The 18,685-nt window shown below is 48.1% G+C and overlaps 1 protein-coding gene across 1 annotated transcript in view; it reads left to right on the top strand.

Moving 5' to 3' along the window:
* Positions 1 to 18,685, top strand: part of LMF1 (lipase maturation factor 1) — a 147,624-nt gene that overhangs the window by 96,459 nt on the left and 32,480 nt on the right. Inside the window, exon 6 of the mRNA XM_062503441.1 lies at positions 2,883 to 3,050. Coding sequence (XP_062359425.1) covers positions 2,883 to 3,050 — 168 coding nt within the window. The remainder of the gene's footprint in view (positions 1 to 2,882; positions 3,051 to 18,685) is intronic.

Genomic DNA, 18,685 nt, shown 5'->3' with positions numbered 1-18,685 from the left:
CATTCCCATTCCCACCACCCCAGGCTGCTCCAAGCCCCGATGTCCAGCCTGGCCTTGGGCACATCCAGGGATCCAGGGCCAGCCTGGATCAGCTGCTCTGGGAATTCCAGCCCTGAACTCCCACTACAGTGCCATTCCAAGCTGGAATTTTCTCTTCCTGCCCTTAAACAATTCGGGGTGAAAATATCTCCAGTCCCAGCTCAAACAAGTGGGATCAGCACATATTAATGATATTAATTATTATTATAATTGTATTTTTTGTATTACATTAGTAACAATGTGATTATAATGATATTAATTACAATTAACATTACAATTATAAAATAGGTGTGCCATTAGTAATCCCACCTGCTCTCCATGGTCTCCTCATCCATGAGTGCTAAACATTCCAAGGTGTTGGATCGATGCCTTGGCTGTGTCAGGATTGGCTAAATAAATTAATTTTAAAATAAAAATAATAAAATAATGAAATTAAATTTAAAATTAAATTTGAATTAAAAATAATTAAATAATAAAATTAAATTTAAATTAAAGTTAAAATTAAAAACAATTAAATAATACTTAGTTTTTAGCATTATTTAAGTAATAATACTTTAAAAATATTACGCATTTTAATATGCTTAAATATATTTTATTATTAAATTATTAAATAGGTTAATGCTAATAAACAATAATTAGAGTGATTATAGTTGATACATTATTATATATTATAGAATATATATATGTTATAGCTATAAAATTTACATTATATGTTATGTTATGATATATATTGTTATGTTATATTATATTATATTATGTTATGTTATGTTATGTTATGTTATGTTATATTATATTATATTATATTATATTATATTATATTATATTATATTATTATTACTATAACATCATTAATAATTATAGTGATTGTGGTAATAATAATGACAATTAAGATAATAACAGTTTTATAATTATACTTACTTTTATATTTCCAATTAATTATTATTACAACAATAAATAATAATGATAATAGTGATAGTGATAGTGATAGTGATGATTGATAATTATGAAAATTATGACGGTAACGTAAAGATAAAGATAGATAAAGATAAAGATGATAAGATAAAGATAAATATGATAAGATAAAGATAAAGATGATAAAAGATAAAGATAAAGATGATAAAGATAAATATAAATATGATAAAGATAAATATAAATATGATAAAGATAATGACAAATATGATGCTGACGATGACAATGACGATGACGACGATGATGACGATAACGATAATTATAATGATGATGATGATAATGATAATGATGATGATGATGATGATGATGATAATGATGATGATAAAAAGGACCGACCTGCCTGCTTGGAAGGATAAAACCATTCCTCAGTAATTTGGGACCTGAGCAACCCCTTTGGGAACGCTGCGAGGATCCCAACACGGGATTAACTGGGAGCAGGTCCTGGCAGGGGGAAGGACCCCGGGGGACACCTGGGGCTGCCCTGACCCCCCGGCCCGGCCGGAGTGGCCTTGGCAGAGCTCCCTGACCCCAGCCCGGCTCCATCCGGGAAGGAAGGATGCGGTCTCCTGTCCTGAGGGGCCACAGCAGCCCCCAAAGCAGGCCAGGCTTTATTAATCCCAGCTTTGCTAATAAGGAATTACAACAGTTGTGGGATTTGGCAGCGGGAGCGTGCTTGGCTGCCATGCATCCTGCAGGATTTGCCCTGTTTTGTTTGTATTTTGGGTTTAACTACAAATAATTTAAAGATGTGTTGTGTCTCCTTCAGTTAACGTTCGTGTTTTCGACCTCTCTCTTTTTTTTTTTTGGTTGCTGTTGAAGTTTTAAAACAATACCGGGGAATTCGAGCCTGTCAGACAAATTCACATTTATTCTTCTTGCTCCGGCTGTGGGATTTCTTAGGGCGGCACTTATTAACATATCAGAATTTTGGGGTTGTTCCCTTTGAAAAATTTGCTGTTTTCTTCTCCTGGATGGAAAAAAAATCTCCCAGCGTCAAAAAATTTCAGGCTGACAAAAGAATAATATTGTCCCAAGGCCAGTATGTAAATACCTTAACCAATATAACATGTTTAGAGGAATTACACTTTCCTCTCCCAAATTACCATCTTGGAAAGCAGCTCCACCACCACTTTTATTTGAATTTTAAACATTTTGAAAGCAGATCTCCGAGGTTTTGAAATCTGGTTTCCATTCCTGGCTCTGTTTGACCCAAGGCCTGACCCTGAGCAAATCTTGGGCTCAGTTTCTGGATCTGCTCCGTTGCTCTGAGGATCCTCACTCAGTTTAAAATATGATCTAAGTGTAAGATTTCAGTGTTCAGTAATAGCTGGGTTAATTTAAGATGGGGTTTGGTTATGATGACAAAAATTAAAACCTTTGGTTTTTAAGAGATGAGTCGTAAAGATGCATGAAAAAACTCGAATAAAGTAATTTTCTCTGCAAAGAGACAAGTTCCCAGAGGTGAAGGACGGTTCACATGAGGAGGAGAATAAAGAGTAAAGCCAGAACTCCATAACTTTGTAACTCTGAGACTTGATTTATTTCATTTTTAAAGCAAGATTTCGAAGGTTTCCAGCTTTAACAACCAGCAAGATGTGTGTCAAAAACCACGGGTGGTGGTGAACCCAGGCAAGCTCCTTTGCAGAACATTTTCACACTGAACACGCTGTTCTTCTGCACCCTGTGCCACAACTAACTTCAATTTCCATTTTCCCTCAAGTTTCATTTTCGAGTTTCGTTCAATTACAATTAGAAAATTACGATCGATTACGATTAGACCAATTACGATTTTGGAAAATCCGAGCTACCGCACCAAGTTTTGGAGGGGAATTAATTCCCTTTTTTTGTTTTTTTTTTTCCCTTTGCTATTGCAGACTCAGCCGGTGCCCAACCCCATCTCGTACTTCATGCACCGCTCTCCGTGGTGGTTCCATCGCTTCGAGACCTTGGTGAACCACTTCATCGAGCTGGTGGTGCCCTTCTTCCTTCTGCTGGGCAGGAGGATGAGCATCCTGCACGGGCTCCTGCAGATCCTCTTCCAGGTGAGCTGCTCCTGCCTCACTGCAGCACAGACCCTGCCAGGGAGCTGGGGTTGTTCATCCTGGGGAAAAGGAGACTCGGGGCTGATTTGATCACTCTTCCAGCTCCCTGAAAGGTGCCTGTGCTCAGCTGGGGTTGGTCTCCTGCTCCAGGCAGCACTGACACAACCAGAGGACACGGCCTCAAGGGAAATGTAGCTTGGGCGTCGGGAAAACGTTGATTATGGGAAGAGTGGTCAAGCACTGGAATTGTGTGCCCAGGGAGGTGGTGGAGTCCCCATCCCTGGATGGGTTTAGAGAAGACTGGATGTGGCACTGGGTGCTGTGGTTTGGGTGAGGTGTTGGGGCTGGGCTGGACTCGATGGGCTTGGAGGTCTCTTCCATCCCAGGGATTCTGAGATTTTGTGATTCATTGTGTGATTGACTCTGTGATTGATTCTGTGATTGATTGTGTGATTGATTGTGTGATTGATTGTGTGATTGACTCTGTGATTGATTGTGTGATTGATTGTGTGATTGATTGTGTGATTGACTCTGTGATTGATTGTGTGATTGATTGTGTGATTGATTGTGTGATTGACTCTGTGATTGATTGTGTGATTGATTGTGTGATTGATTGTGTGATTGACTCTGTGATTGATTCTGTGATTGATTGTGTGATTGATTCTGTGATTGATTGTCTGATTGATTCTGTGATTGATTGTCTGATTGATTGTGTGACTGATTCTGTGATTGTGTGGTTGATTCTGTGATTCTGTGGTTGATTCTTTGATTCTGTGATTGATTGTGTGATTCTGTGATTAATTCTGTGATTCTGATTCCAACCCAGTGATTCTGAGATTCTGTGACTGTGTGATTTTGTGATGCTGTGATTGTGTGATTGATTCTGTGATTGATTGTGTAATTGATTCTGTGATTCTGTGATTGATTCTTTGATTCTGTGATTGGTTCTTTGATTCTGTGATTGATTGTGTGATTGTGTGATTCTGTGACTGATTCTGTGATTGATTCTGTGATTGATTCCAACCCAGTGATTCTGAGATTCTGTGAGCTAAAAGTGAAGAAATTCTTGATGTATCTCGCTCATTACAAGGTTCTTTTAAAGCTAAACAGTCTAATTAAGAGTTAACACTTACATTATTTATACTTTTGACTCAATGACTGAACACTCGTGACCTGCAGTGTGACATTTTTTATTCACTTAAGAAATATTATCTAAACTTCAGAAGAAGAACAAGGAGGAAGAAAAACTTCTGCTCTAAAACCTCCGTTTTGTTCCATACCTATTCCTATATTCTAAAACCCCAAATTTCAAACTCTTTCCCATGTGACATCACACACCTTCATTTCAACTACACACCAGTGATTTTAATTCCATTTTTTAGCTCCAGAATCCTCCTCTAAGACCTCAAGCTAAAAGCAGCAATTCCTCTAAAAATCCCCACCCAACCACCGCAAAAACTTCCAAACTTCCAAATCTCAAAATTCTGACACCTGGGATGGTGGAAAGTGTCCCCGGGGAGGGGGGGGTTGGAACAAGATGATCTTGAAGGTTCCTCCCAGCCCATTCCATGCTCAATTCTCCCCTCTCATCCCCTTCTCTCCTCGGGGTTTTCTCCATCCCAACCAGGAACCTCCAACTCATTCCTGCTCCTCCCTAACGAGCAGCAGGGCCCTGGGGGAACTCGGGGAGAGCCAGGGGAGCTGGAACAGCCGAGCCCACCCCATAAATGTCCTAATGACAGCGAGTAAATGCAGCCATCAAGCCCCCTTTAATTGGCCCTTTATTGATAGCTGGCAATTACTGATTTATTTCGATCACGAGGGGAGTCTGCGAAGGCAAAAAAGGGTCCCAGTGTAAGAGGCAGCTCTGGTGCATTTATAGCATTTCAACAAAAACCTGTTTATTTAATATTTACTGCCCTTTTCTTCATTCAGAATGACTTTTATTGACAGTCCTTGTGCTCTGCAAAGGAAGCAATAAAGTTTAATGTTGATATACCACTTAATTCTGCTTTTCAAGATTTGAATTGACATTACAGACAAGTTTTATTGGACATTTTATAATTGTTATTGGAGTCATGGTGGCGAGGTTGAGTGAGTGTATTTTTCCAGATTCCAACTGGCCTGGAGAATATTGCTTTGTCAGGAACCCAAAAAAAGTTGGGCTTTAAAGGAGGAAAGTGGTTGGGTTGTTTTTTTTCCAAGTGTGAACTTATTCTTCTTGCCTGCTTCATGTTTGTAAGGAAAAAAGCTTAGAGAGGGTGGAAACGTCAGAGAGGAGGTGCTCAGCAGCCTGAGGATGGATGGGTGTCCACCAGGGGATTCCTGTGGGGTTGGGATTCCTGCCTGGAGTTATCCCAGGAGAGCTGGGAGCTCCTCCTTGCTGCCATCCTGGACGTGCACAGCAGGTTCCTGTTGGGGTTTGGTGTCTGGTGGGACCCAGGTGGGATTTAGGGTGGCTTTGATGGACACCGGAGCGCTGCCAGCACCTTGATTCCCCCCTGGAGGAGCCACAGAGACCCTTGGGATGAGCCCAATCCCAGCAAATCCACGAAGGGCTCGGTGCTGCTGCTCCTGGCCAGGAGTGTTCCCTCCTGCCGTGCTTCCCTGCCCCTCAGCTTTTGGGGTTTTTGCCACGTTGTGTTTGTGAGCTCAGGTCAAACCCCGCCATTCCCGTGCCAACTGTGTTTGCCGGGAATAAATGATCCCTGGAAATGTTAAAAAACCTGTGGATGTGACACTTCAGGGCATGGTTCAGTGCTGAATGTGGTGGTCGATGTTTGGATTTGATGGTGTTGAAGAGCTTTTCCAGTCTTAACAATTCTGTGATTTGCTGGATTTTGTAGCAGAGGTGGGGTCTGGGCCTCAGAAATGCACACCTGGATCTGAAACACCCCAATATTCAGGAGAAATCAAATTAAAAACAGGGCTGCCAGTACATGGAGGGGGGCAAAAGATATCTTGGAAGGTCTTGGGGACCCCAGGTGAGGTTTGGACTCTTATTCTTGGTTCTGTAGAAGCAGCAGGGCAGAGCCTGCCCACACCCCGAGGAGTTTGTGGGGTGTGGGAGGTTGGAAGTGCTCTTGGGGAAGGCAAATCCTTCAGTTTGGTGAGGATTTTGCTGCTCCCTGCATCTTCCTCCTCCAAACCCTGCATCTTCCTCCTCCAAATCCTGAAGCTCTGTGTTTTTCACGCTGTCTAACTCCCAGCTCACACCAAATGTATTTCTTGGCTCCTTGGAAGCCAGGCAGTAAAATTACACTGCTTGGCAAATGAGTTGATGAGGGGAAGCGAGAGGGAAGCCAAAAAATAGACAGGAAAAAGCCACCTTGCCCCTCAGAGCTGGCAGGTAGTGCTGGGGGCGAGGGAGGGAAGGGGCTGGGGTGGATTTGGCAGTGCCAGGTGTGACGGAGCTGCAGGATCACAAAGGTGAAATCCATAAATGAATCTACAGAATGGAAATTCCATGGCTGGTGCTGTTGGGAAGGCAGGGCCACCGCTTTGATTCCCAGTCACAGCCATAAAGTCACAATCTGGGGAGAGTTTTAAAATCCCGTCAGATCTGGATGGATTTGTGGAGCCTGACTCCTTCCCGTGGCCCCTGGAAGCTCCTGGCGTGTCCTCCAGCACGGAGCATCCTCGTGGCTGGAGAGGTCCTGGGTGAGCTCAGCCCCCAGGGCAGACACGGGGACAGAATTCCCTGGAGGAGCTGGAGTGGAGCCTGGGGAACATTTCCCCTCCCTCCAGATCCTGAATGTTGGTGTGGCAGGGTCTGCCCTGAGACAGTCCCGGGGTGGTTTTCAGCAGGAGCCATCTCCAGGGCACAGGGGTGACAGTGACAGGAGCACAGGGGTGACAGTGACAGGAGCACAGGGGTGACAGTGGCAGGAGCACAGGGGTGACAGTGACAGGAGCACAGGGGTGACAGTGGCAGGAGCACAGGGGTGACAGTGACAGGAACACAGGGGTGACAGTGACAGGAGCAGAGGGGTGACAGTGGCAGGAGCACAGGGGTGACAGTGACAGGAGCACAGGGGTGACAGTGACAGGAGCAGAGGGGTGACAGTGGCAGGAGCAGAGGGGTGACAGTGGCAGGAGCACAGGGGTGACAGTGACAGGAGCAGAGGGGTGACAGTGACAGGAGCACAGGGGTGACAGTGGCAGGAGCAGAGGGGTGACAGTGACAGGAGCAGAGGGGTGACAGTGGCAGGAACACAGGGGTGACAGTGACAGGAGCAGAGGGGTGACAGTGACAGGAGCACAGGGGTGACAGTGGCAGGAGCAGAGGGGTGACAGTGGTAGGAGCACAGGGGTGACAGTGCCCAGAGCGAGGCACAGTCCCAGCCCTGCAGAGGGCAGAGATGAAACCTCCACATCCAAAACCCCTCCAGGGTTCAGAGCCCTGCAAAGGGAGCCCCGAGGAGCAGTCGGGGACTTTGGGAGCTGGAGAGGGAAGGGAGGACCTGCTGGGAGAGGGACCCCGAGGGGGATGTGGCACAAACCTCCAGCTCTGTTCCCTTGGAAAACGAGCTGCCAGCACTGCCCTGCCCAGCTGGGCACTGCACCAGGGACACGCAGCCCCTGGGAGCTGCGAATGTGCAGGAGAGCAGCAGCAAAGTAATTTTCACCCCCCTTTTTTTGCTTCATTTCAGGCACAAAACAGTTGTTGAACAGATATTTTCTGGCTTTTAAATTTTTTTTTCTTTTTTTTTTTTTTTCCTCCTTGGCTTGGCCAAACCCCAACCTCTTAAAAACGTTGATGGAAACGGACGTTTCCCTCTGGTTGATTTTGTTCCCATCTCTCCAGGAAGGCAGGGGAGGCCAAATGGGGCTTTCCCCTCTCTTTTTTTTTTTTTTTTTGTTTTGTTTTGTTTTGGGGAGGGGAGGATAGAATCCCCCCCCCCCCCCCGTTGTCCCAGCACTGCCTCTGCCACACCACGAGATGCTGGAGGGATGAGCTGCCCCTGCAGCCACACACACACAAATTAAATCAGGCTGCTGCAGTGCCACAGCTGCAAGAGATTGTGTTGCTGACTTAGGAGGTAGCAGAGGTCACAGCAGCAGCCTGGAGAGAGGGAACAAAAATTAACCAGCACCCCCTCCCCGCAGAAAGTGTCTGAATCCAGTGTTTGTTTTCACTTGTCAGATCCGAGCTGGGGTTTGTTCTCTGGTGTAAATCAGGGGTGTCTCCAGCAGGATTAGCGGGGTTACACCAGTGCCAGGCTCGTGGCAGGAGGATCAGGCCCCTCGTTAGGTTTTAATTGGGCACTCGCAGGACACGGGCACTGCTCGAGGAGGTGTTTTTCTGGTTTTTTTCTGTTTTTTTCTGTTTTTCTGTGTGAGGATGCAGAGTAGCGTTGTTAAGCTGTGTGAGAATAAAGCCCAGCTCACTGGAGGGTGGAGAAAATTCAGGGATTGTTCTACAGTTTACACAATCCCAGAATGGGTTGGGGTGGAAGAAAACTCAAGCTCATTCAGTGCCACCTCCTGCCATGGCAGGGACACCTTCCAGTGTCCCAGGCTGCTCCCAGCCCCATCCAGCCTGGCCTTGGGCACTGCCAGGGATCCAGGGGCAACCACAGCTGCTCTGGGAATCTGTGCCAGGGCCTCACCTCCCTCCCAGGGAAGAATTTCTCCCTGATATCCAACGTAAATCTCCTTTATTTCACTTTAAATCCCTTGTTCTATCACTCCATGTCCCCGTAAAAAGTCGCTTTCCTGCATTTTATAAATCCCTGAGGATGCTGGGGAGCGTGGTCCCCCCAGCCCACCTGGGTGGGTGTCACTGCCTGGGCTGGGCAGGGGCTCCCCTGCGAGAACAGAGGAAATTCAGCCTTCCCCAGAGCCCAAACCTCGCTGGTTTTGTTGTGGTTTAGAAAGAAACAACAAACAGAGAATCCCAGGAAAATGAGCAGCAGAGCACGACTGCAGGAATGGGCCCACGGAAAAAGAGTTGTGCAGTTCAGTTGTTGAAAAATCTGCTTTGGATTTTTAAATCTCGTGGGGTGTGAAGGTGCAGGGAGAGAGATTCAGAGGTTCTTTGGGAATGTTGGATTTGGATTATGGGGGTTGATCCCCAGCCCTGGTGCTGGGTGAGGGTGGATGGGGTGTCCCTGCCCCTCACTCCCTCCTGGATCCCCCAAATCCCCTCCCTCGACCCTGGCCCTGCTCCAGCTCAGCTTTTCCCCACAGCAAAACAAAAGGAATGTGAAATCAAAGCAGTTACAGGGCAGATTTTCTGTTACATTTAAGCCCCCTTAAATTAACTGCTGAGCTCTACACCCTCCCCTACAAGAAACATTCTGAGTTAAGCAGGCAGAACCCAAACTGTTTAATCACTCTGATATTTGATTTCACATCCAGCTCGATAGGATCTGCTGTGCCAGACACGGGAATAGCAGCACATACCACCCCAAACCAGTAAATAACACTGCTCCCATAATGGGGTCTGGGATTAGTTAGCAACAAGTTAAGTCCTTGCATTCTGCAGTAGTCAGAAGGACTGAGAAACACACTGGGAGCCATAGGAGTGCATTTAATTAGCTCCTGATTCAGGGCGCTGGGGGTTTTTTTTCCTCTTCTTTTTTTGTTTTTTTTCCTCCTTTTTTTTTTTTTTTTTTTTTTTTGAAATCATTAAATAAAGTGTCACCCCAAGCCAGTGCTGTAAACTCTATTTTGATTGTGGCTGCAATAACCCCTTTGGGCGTCATTCAGATTGTACTAAACAGTTTCTGGAGAGCGCTGGTTTCTCTCAAAATAAACCCCAGTCCGGCTTTGACAAGCTCTAATGAAAAACAAATTGTTATATTACTTAGAAAAATAATTTGAAGGAAGTCTGAATTAGTTGTAAAGGTGGAAAAGGTTCAGCTACTTGAAAATAGAAATTTGGAAGGTATTTATTTTAACCATTAAGCCAGTGGCCTTGAAATACAGCCTTGTTTGTTCCAGAATGCTCCTAACGAGAGCCATGAATCACGCTGTTAATCAGTATGGGAACTTGATTAATTGGAGAGGGGAGCAGCAGTGACTGCAGCAGGCAGAGCAGCCCGGAGCTGGGCTCCTTCACCATCACTCATCCCGCTGGCACAAGGCTTTGGAGGCATCCCACAGCCCTGCCCTTGGGGCTTTTGAAAATTAGGACTCAAACTTGGTTCTTTGGGGCTCTGGCAGCCCTGGATTCACGGAGTTCCTGCTGTTGGTTGGCTCGGAAGGGGCAGCTTCTCTGTGGAGCAGGGTTTGGGGTGTCTCTGCTTACCCTGTCCCAGCCTGGGATGGTTCTCACCTCACCTTTGCTGCTGCTCCTGGCTCTGCTGTTCAACCTGAGAGGGAGATCTGACACCCAGCCGTGAAATCAGATTTTCACAGGAGGCCCCCAGGTGGGGTGGGAAGAGCTTCCATGGCTGGAAAAGTGCAGCAGGAAGGTGGGGATTGGTTTTCACTCCTGGCTGGGGTTTGGGAAGCCAGCAGGAGCTGCAGTGGTTTTGGCCATCCAGGAGCTCGGGATGGTTTTAGGGCTGCAGGGATGAATTCCAGCAGTTTCAGGTTCCTGCCACGCGTGCCAGGCTGGCCCAGTGCTGGTGGCACGGTCTGGTGGGATTGGGAATACTGGGAATATTGCTGAGCGCTGACTCCAGAATCACCAGCCGGATCCTTAAACTGCAAGGTTTGCTTAAATTCAGTGGAAAATCACCCAGTGCTGGCGTGTTGGCCTCCTCACAGCTTTCCAGGGGCTCTCAGGCCTCTCTTTCTGCTCCCTGTCTGCTCTTCCCTCTCCAGGAGCAGCTTCCAGAGCTCATGGAATGACGTGGCTGACAGGGAGGCTTCATTCCCTGGGCTCTGGGGCAGCTCGAGGCGCTCGGGTTTTTCTCCCTGTTTGGATTTTTCACCTGATTTTTGCAAATTTTCCTCCGTGCTCCAGAAGCTTTGTGTCCTGCAGCAGAACTTCCAGGTGCTTGGGCAGGGTGGGGGAGATCGATGCTGGCAGTGAAATGATCTGAGCTGGAGCTTCCAACATCTGCACTTCCCAGATGGGATTTAGGATTCAGCTCCAGGCTGGGAGATAAAGGATGTGTTGCACATGTGAGTGAGGGCATAAAACATTTCTGTCTGAGGAGAGCCAGAGCAGCTGCAATCCAGAGATGTTCCTGGTGTCCATGTCATGTTCCTCACCATGTTCTGGCGCTGTGTTTCCAGGGATAATTATTTATTTAGGTTTAGGTGTAGCTGCTGAAGCTGAGTAAAACCATCACCACTTGTTCCTGTGCCCAAGCCAAAGGCTCGCCCACTAAAATGTGTCAAATGTCTTTAAATATCTGTGAATTTCTGCAGTTTCAGTGCGATGGTTTGAAGAGATGGGGAAGGTCTTCCGAGTTTAATTCCATTTTCTGTCCCTTAGTCCTTATCTGAACTGGTCCCTTTGTACCTTCCCAGCTCTTGGCTGTCCCCAAGCCTTTGCTGTTCAGCAGGGTGACAGCAGTGGGATTTGGGATTTGGGATTTGAGATCTCTCCTCCCACCAGCAAGATGACAGGATCTTAAATAATGTTTTCTATTCCATTGCAAAAAAATAAAAAAAAAAAAAATAAAAAAAAAAAGAAGATGAAATCAGAACAGCCTAACAGGAAACAGATGGCAGATGAGAAACTTCTTTTAAAGATGATTTTTAATACATTTGTTATGAAGAAAATCCTTTATTGGTGTCGGAGATGGACGTGTGAAGACAGAATGTGCCCGTTCCAGGAGTGGAAGGGGCTGCAGTGGGATGCTGCCTTTGGTGTGGTGTTCTTGGAGTCAGGGGAGGATTTTGCTGCTGGTAAAGTGATTTTTCCTGGCTGAAAGGAGTCTGCTTCCCACCCCTGCTCCTTCATCTTCCCTCTGGCATCACTGGCTGTCAGAGCAGTTTGGATTATGCTCTTAATGTGGGTTCCTGGCATGGCTTTCCTGGAATGATTTGGGTTGGAAGGGACTTTTAAAGCCCATCCAATTCCAACCTTCCAACACCTTCCACTATGCCAGGTTTGCTCCAAACCTCATCCAGCCTGGTCTTGGACACTTCCAGGGATGGAGCGGCCACAGCTTCCCTGGGAAACCTGTGCCTTGTGTTGAGGTTTTTTATAAAATAATTTGCATATTCCAATCGGCTGTGTCCTGCCAAGTTAAACGAGTAGGTGCATTTATGTGATTGGACAGCTTTAATTACAGCCATTTAAACAAATCCCACCTCATTCCAGAGGGATGGATCTTGGTCTCCGGGCCGCTCAGGGATGGAGGTGAGGATGGATTTTTCTCTTTTCCTGCTTTGATGAGAAGAACTCCTTGGCTCGTTCCGGGTTTCATGTTCCTGAGAAACGCCGCTGCCTCCAGAGAGGTTTTATTTTGCTTTGGAAGCGTTGGGATGAGGCTGCAGCCCGGGGATGCTTTAGCCCACACGCAGTTTACACAGCTGCACCATCCCCTTCCCCAGGCTCCTGCAGGGTCGTTATCTCCGTGGTGATGCAACAGCCAGGAATTGCAGGAAACCTGTGTCGCTCCTTGCTTTCATCTTCCTATAAAAACCGGGATTTTTGGAGCTGCGACTCAGAGATCCGTGCAGGGTCCTCTTGGAGCAGCTGGGGTTTGTTTGGTGCTGTGCTGGGACAGGCATGAGATGATGTGCTCAGCGGTGCTCCTTCCCTGGGGAGTTGTTTGCAAACGCCAATCTCACTTTCCCTTTTGTAAGGAGAAACATTCCCAACAGGTTGTGGCCTCTCACCCACCCCTGGAAGTGTCCAAGGGCGGGTTGGGCAGGGCTTGGAGCAGCCTGGGCTGGTGGAAGGTGTCCCTGCCCATGGTCAGGGGATGGAGATGAGCTTTAAGGTTCCTTCCAACCCAAACCATCCCATGTTTTTTTCCATCCCGTGGAGAAGATCCCATGATTTATGCTGACATTATGCAGAGGGTCCTGGATTTTTGTTGCTGCTCTAAACTCTGAGCTGAGCCCCAAAAAATCCTCGACCCAGGCAGGTGTTTGCAGCACGAGGTCTCACCTCTGCTGCTTTCCTCTTGGATTGTAATTCCATCTCTTCCAGGAGCACGGTGCTGCTTTGTCCATGTCCCTGAGTAACTTTTTTCCACGCTTGAAACTCCCTCTGGGGCCGGGTTAATCTCTTCAGGAACCACGTGGGTTTGGTCTGGGCTTGGTGTCCACACATGGAGCAGTTCAGGGAGAGAAGTGGCACTTTAAATTTACACCCTGCTCTGATTAGGAAAACTTGGAAACGGGGAGAAATCCCAGATCGGGCCAGTTATGGAAAGGCTGAGGGAGTCTGGGAGGAAAGTGCACAAAAAGAGCAGTTTGGGAATGTTTTGTCCCAAATTTTGGCCAGCGTGGTGTGGCAGTGATGGTTGGGATGGCTCATGGGTGGATTCCCTGCACTTTGTGAGCAAACAAGCAGATAGGGGCAGGGATTCGATAAAATCCTGGAATGCTTTGGGTTGGAAAGGACCTTAGAGCTCCCCTTGGCCAGGGACACCTCCCCCTAGAGCAGGTTCTACATCAAGGTCACCCTTAGAGAAGCTGCCAGCTCCTCTGAGATGCCAAAATCCAGGAGCAGTAGAAAACTCAGGATGCCTCAATCAACAGCAATTTCAAAATTTCCTCTGGGAAAAACAAATCAGATTGCATTGATTGTCTGGATGGGGTTGGGAATGGCAGGAGTGGGGAGTGGGAAAGAGCCTGGGATTGCTTTTATGGCATCATCAATGTCATTTATTCCATATCAGCCCTTGAAAAGCAGTTGTAATCTCCACACATCCATCCTCTCTTCATCCAACACGGATCATCCCTGAAGTCAGAAACCTCAGAGGGAGCAGAGCCAAGGTAAAAGGGTCAGGGGGGCACCCTGAAGCCCAGTGCATCCAAAGCAGCTCCATCTCTGGGATTCCAGGGGCAGAGGGATGGTGCTGGAGACACTGCAGGGCCCACACTGCAGGGACACTGGGGTCCTGAAGATGGAGAGAGCTCACTTGGGGAAAAAAAAAAAACAAACAAAAAAAACCAACTAAACATGACCACAGATGAGAACTGGAGCTTCAAAATGTTGTGTTCCTTCCCAGTTCCCCTTCTCCACCCAGGCAGGAGGGGATCAGCTGGAAAGTCCTGGCTGGGCACTCTCAGGTCCTGGTGGCCATCAGGTCCTTGGTGCTGCAGAATCCCTGCTGGAGGGTTTTCCTCTCTTCCCTGAAGCCAGGGAAAAGGAGATGTTTTAATGGAAATCTGTTCTTCAAGGGCCTTGGCAGCCAAAGCTGAAAGGATTGGAGTCTTTTGCCCCCCAACTCCATGTTTATGGTCAGTGTGAAACCCCACCTGTGATCACCACATGCGAGGCTGCAGTAAATTAAAGCACCACGGGGAATTTTAAGGAATACATCCTCTTCCTTCTTGGAGTCAGGTTACAGCGACCTCGGAACATCTGCACTCAGTGTCCCAGGGCTCCCAGAGGTTCTGCTGCATTAAAGCTTCATCTGCCTTTGTTCAATCCCTGGCCTTTTCCCATTCCTCGTTGCCTCCTCTGGATTCAGGGTGGCTCTCAGTGTTCCTGAGTTCTTTAGAAAAACTCCCTGGAATTTTAGTGGTGTCTTTCCGTGGGCAAGCACAGCTCCATAACTCCATGGCTGTTCACTGTGCTCATGGGAGAAGTCTGAAATAAAACCCACTCCTGTTTTCCCAAAAGGCTGAATTCCCTCCGAGATTCTGGTGCCCAGAATACTGGAATACTGAGTTTAGTGGGGGGGGGGGGGGGGGGGTGGGGGGGAGAAATGCATCCCTTAATATTCCCTAGATCTTAGGAATGCGTGTGGTGGTGTGATGCTGCTTTGCTCTGGAATTCCTCTGCCTGATCTCCAGGTTGTCCTGACAGGGTTTAATTGAAATAAGGGTGTGAAGGTGGGTCCTGCTGCCTCCAGCCACTGGAGTTTTTTTGGGAATCCAGAGCACGGGAGATGCCAAAGCCGTGGGGTGGCTGTGCTGGCCGGATTCATGGTGGTCCATGTTGAGAGGATGATGATGTTGAACTCCAACATCTCCTGGAAGTGACCCCATCCTCCCCTTGGGAGCAGCACATCCCCGTCCCACCCCATCCCACCCCAACCCTCAACGCCCAGAAGGAAAATGCAGCTCCAGCTTTTGGCTTTTTTGTGCCTCTCAGGCCCAGACCTCAAGGTTTTAAAGACTTTCATATGTGCTTGACTCGGTGTTCTCCGAGTATTCCCATTGAAGTGAACTAAGTGGATAAGACTTTGCAGGATTAAAGCCAAGTGAGTCCTCACCCACCATGCTGGGAAGTCTTGTTGAAGTGGGTCATTGGAGGGAAAGGAGGAGGAGGTTCCCAACTTGCCCCTTTCATTTTATGTTTTTATTTATTTAAAGGTTTTCTTTTTTTTTTTTTCTTTTTTTTTTTTTTCTCCTCTGAGGCAGCTTGGGGGCAGAAAAGAAAATAAAAAGCCCCAGGCTGTGGTGTAACCACCGCAGGCAGATGTTGTCATGACTACTAAACAAGAAACCTGATTTATAAAATGAGAAAAAACAGATGAACGTGAAATAAAAGGGGGGTGGGGGGAAAGAGGCGATCTTAAAATATTAACTCTGATGTAGAGAAAAATATAAACAGACAGGGTTAGGAAATTCCATAAGGAATATGACTTGTTTAATATTAATCATAAAGGAAAAGATTATGAGAGCTCCAAAGGGTGCCAAATGAAATCCTCCACACGCAGCCACTGCTGTGATGAGAGTCCTTGTGGTGGCTTCCCTGGGCTGCCCTTGGCCACGCTCTGGTGGAGATATCCCGGCTGGAAGTTGTTCCAGGGATGTTCCTGTGGTTCTGCTGCTTCTCCTGATGCTTTTCCTCCCTTGCAGCAGCTCCTGAGTGCAAACCTCCGGCGTGTGGCAGCCAAAATAACCTGTACTTTTATTGAAGATACAAGCTGGGAAAAGTGTTTGTGTCTGGGGAGGGATTTCTGTGAGTGCGTTGGGTCAGGAGTGGGTGTGGCAGGGTCAGGTGAGCGATGTCCCAAAGCTGAGGTGGCTCAGGTGAGTGGCTGGGTGTGGCTCAGGTGCCTCTGCTGCCATCTCCGGGGGTGCCGTGTCACCCGTGTCACTCTTCCTGTCCCTCTCCTGCCATCCTGAGCTGCCAAAGCCCGTGGTGACCCTGCACCACGGAAGTGTCACAGTTCCTCCATCAACGCTCCCAGACCATTCCTGGAGCAGGACGAGGAGCCCTGAGGCTCCTCAGGACCAGGGGACACCTCTGGGCCGGTTCCAAAGGCTCTCCCTGGATCCACGCCAGCCCCCCTTGTCCCTGGGCTGTCCCCACTGGGGACAGTGCCCAGCTCCCCCCAGCCCCAGCACGGTGACAGCGGCGCTGCCGCCACAAGACGCCAGCAAGGAGCAGCTGTGACCACAGCTGGGCAGCACCTCCATGGGGTCCCGGCTGGAAAATCCTGGGCACGGCTCTAATTTGTCCCTGTGCTCTCTGGGCACGCCGACATTTCCCATCCCAGATGGGAGATGAATGCCTTGTGGCACAGCCCGTGCTCCAGCAGGGAATCCTGGAGCTCTGGGATTGCTGCTCCCAGCCCAGTTGGCCCCAGCTCTGGCTTTGGCTCCCAAACAGTTTGGTTTGCAGAAACCTTCAGGGTTCCTTCTCGCTGTCAGGAGAAATTAATCTCCAAAGCCAGACAGAAAAAAAATCCACGGCCTGAGGGTGTGGGATGGAGATGCCCACCCAACAGGAGCTTCCGGGGCTGCTGAGCAGATTCCCCTTGCGGAATCCATCCAGGACACCTGGGCAGATCTGCTCCCACCTCTCCAGGTGCCTCTGTCCTGCTCCTGATCCGTGTCCTGACCTGGCACTGGCTGTGCACACATTGCCAGAGCTCTGAGCACCGTGGGGATGGTGCAAGAAAACTAGAACAGCCAAAATTTCTGCACCTTTCCCCAGCTCCCTGCATTTTTTTCCCCCAGCTCCCTGTATCTTTTCCCAGCTCCCTGCATCTTTCCCCAGATTCCTTTCATATTTTCCTGGCTCCCTACATTTTCCCCCCAGCTCCCTGTATCTTTTCCTAGCTCCCTGCATCTTTCCCCAGATTCTCTGCATCTTTTCCTGCCTCCCTGCATTTTTCCCAACTCTCTGCATTCTTTCCCCTCCCCCCCCCCCCCCCCCACCCAGTTCTCTGCATCTTTTCTCACCTCCCTGCATCTTTTCCCAGCTCAGCAGTCTGGGAACATTCAGATCCCTGCTCCTTCTTATCAATCCCTCCCCAGGGCTATTCCAGCAGCACCGGGCAGTGCCTGGCACGTTCTGTTGTCCTGGTGTCTCATTCCCAGTCTCTGTCCCTCTGGCACCTGGCTCAGAGGAGCTCATCTCCTTATGCACTGCTGGACCAGGCTGTTGGAATCACAGGATGAGGCAGTGGTGGATTATTTTTTTTCTCTCCCCCTGTGTTGACAAACCCAGTTTGCGGGTGAATAATGAGTAACCTTTGAAAGCGAGCCCCCATGGCTGATGTGGATGCCCTTGGGTTTTGTGGGATGAGTCACTGTGGAGAGCAGGAACTTCCTCACGGACAGCTGCACTGCATCCTCTGCTGCAGATTCCTTGGAGCTGGAAAGCCTCAAGCCCTGGGCAGCAATTTTGCAGGGGAGCATCTTTCCCTGATAACAGCACAGCTGCCCCTGGGGTTTGTTGGGGCAGCTTTTCCCCCTCTGGTGACAGCTCTGCTTGGAATATCCAGCCTGGAATATTTTCCTTCCTCTTCCAAGGCTCCTCTCATATGTAAGCCATCAGTGCAGGGATCTTGCAGCTGTGACCTTACAAGTGGGTGGCATTTTCTGCTTCCTCCCCTGCATCCTCCGGGATCGACAGCTCATGTGATCCCATCTGCCACGGGCCAAATCCGGGCTGGGAAAAGCAGGAGGAGGCTACCAGGAAATACCCACTGCACTCATCTCTTTATGGATGGGATCTTCACAGCTCCCAGGAGGAGCCAGGCTCCTCAGGCAGCCCTGAAATCCTCATTTGTGCAGGAAGCAGGCTCAGAAGTAGATGGAGTTTATTAAATCCCATCCCTTTGGAGCACCTTGTCTTCCCCTGTGAAGCTAAAAGCAGGATTTGGGTTTCTTTTGGCTTCTGTTCCTATGTAGTGCTGAACAGACTCCATCAATCCCTGTATTGCAGGTTTCTTTCAGATTCCTACAAGTAAATAAATCCATATAAATAAAATAAAGGCTTCCCCCAGCAGAGCTGGAGCAACGAGCATCCCCATCTCTCATGATTTTCCCTGCCTCCATCCCAGCATCATTTTGTCCCACATAGAACCAACTGCTCAAGGAAGGAAAAAGCTGAACAGCTGAACAAAACTTTTTTTTTTTTTATTTTTAACCATTTCATAATTTACACCTCGCTCCCATTGTAACTGGAATTATGAGTAGGGCTGAAAAGAAACTGCTGCACATGGCAGCATAAAAATGTGATTTTTAACACATTTTGTGTTCTCTTAAGCATCTCTGGTTTTGCCCAGGGTACATTTCATTTGCTATTTATTTAGTCCCCACCTCTGACAGCTCAGGGATCGCTAAGCTGCCATCTGGGATGGAAG

The sequence above is a fragment of the Cinclus cinclus genome, chromosome 16 (assembly GCF_963662255.1).
Source record: "Cinclus cinclus chromosome 16, bCinCin1.1, whole genome shotgun sequence".
Lineage (NCBI taxonomy): Eukaryota > Metazoa > Chordata > Aves > Passeriformes > Cinclidae > Cinclus > Cinclus cinclus.
Note: the sequence above shows the minus strand (reverse complement) of the source record. Positions and strands in the feature narration are given on the sequence as shown.